The sequence below is a fragment of the Arachis ipaensis genome, chromosome B08 (assembly GCF_000816755.2).
Source record: "Arachis ipaensis cultivar K30076 chromosome B08, Araip1.1, whole genome shotgun sequence".
NCBI classification, from domain to species: Eukaryota; Viridiplantae; Streptophyta; class Magnoliopsida; order Fabales; family Fabaceae; genus Arachis; species Arachis ipaensis.
The window spans coordinates 18,089,242-18,090,800 of NC_029792.2; the positions used below are offsets into that span (position 1 = coordinate 18,089,242).

The 1,559-nt window shown below is 28.3% G+C and overlaps 1 protein-coding gene across 1 annotated transcript in view; it reads left to right on the top strand.

The window, feature by feature from the left end:
- The window catches only part of LOC107610656, a 9,520-nt gene that overhangs the window by 3,366 nt on the left and 4,595 nt on the right, over positions 1 to 1,559 (top strand). Inside the window, exons 6-7 of the mRNA XM_021108159.1 lie at positions 51 to 201; positions 628 to 903. Coding sequence (XP_020963818.1) covers positions 51 to 201; positions 628 to 903 — 427 coding nt within the window. The remainder of the gene's footprint in view (positions 1 to 50; positions 202 to 627; positions 904 to 1,559) is intronic.

A 1,559-nucleotide genomic window follows, 5' to 3' on the forward strand; every position in this document is an offset into this window, starting at 1 on the left:
ATTTTACCTTGTTTTGAAGATGTATGTTCATGTTTTGTGGTTTTGTGCAGTGGATATTTATCACCAGAGTATCTTATTGATGGAATATTCTCAACAAAATCTGATGTCTACAGTTTTGGTGTGCTACTATTAGAGATTGTTAGTGGAAAGAGAAATAGAGGATTCAGCAATAAAAATCATCGCTTTAATCTTTTAGGGCATGTAAGCTTTACTTTTATTTTTTCTTGTTATCTATCGACTATGAATGCTTAACTTATTATTTGGTTTTAGCCTATAAGAACATCCTTTTCAGGTAAATATAGTTCAACCATTTCCAGCATTTACTTTTTATCCTTATAACAATTCAATTTTGATATATGTTCATAAATTTTCAAAAACTTTTAGTCTTATTAATCCTTGAAAAATTATGATAATTTGGTTTTGTTATTCTGAAAATAATATATTTTGGAAGACCTAAACCGAATTATCATCTATAATTTTGCAGGAATTGATAGGGACTTTTGCAAAATACTTTGATAAAAAAATGTTTGTATAGATCAAAATTAAAATTTATGATATTTATTAATCCTATTATTATTAGAGTTTAACTTTAATATATTTATCATTTAATTGATTGAATCTATTCAGGTGTGGACATTTTTCATGGAAGGTAACTGCATAGAAATAGTTGACACATCCATCAGAAATGCAGCCAATTTATCCGAAGTCATGAGAGCAATTCATGTGGGCCTATTATGTGTGCAACAAAGTCCAGAAGACAGGCCGAGCATGTCGTATGTGCTTATGATGCTGAGTAGTGAATGGATATTGCCTCAACCAAAAATGCCTGGCTTCTTTACCGAGAGAGATTTGGTTGGTAGCAGCACCACTTCATCAATTAATGGACTCACAATCACTCAGATGGTTCCACGGTAGATCTTGTTTTTTCAGGAGAAAAATTTAAGTAGCATAGTTAAGCTGTTTAGGATTATTTTATTAACCTGTTTATGGAAATAATATAAATATATGAGCAACTAAATTTGCAATTAAATTTGAACTATAATCAAATGATATAATTCAAGTTTATATATGTTAGATTAGAGTTTTCTTTTGTTTATAAATGAAAATAAAAATTTTAAAAGAAGGATAAAGTTAAGACAAAACATTTTCCGCGGTCAACAATATTTATGTGGCATCATAATCAACGATTCGTAGTGACTCCACAATGGAGGAATTCTATTGCCAACCATGGATTCTATTTGTGCTCCTAGTGTTAGAAATCATGTCCAAGTATTTTGGGAATCTTGATCACACCAAATCACCAATCTATTGTTACAACTTAAAATTTTATTGAGAAATTCTATTTTTGGTAAAGTGGTCTTATGTATAATCTTATTCATATCAATAAAAACATATTTTTCATTAAAATAAATTTTCAGTGAAAAGTCAGGGAAAAGTGACCAAAGATAGATAAAAAAAAAACAAAGAGATGATTATTTTTTACGACTTAAAATATAACTTATAATATTAATTTTAATTTATTGCTTCAATTTCTGTGCAATAATCTAAAAAATAAATAA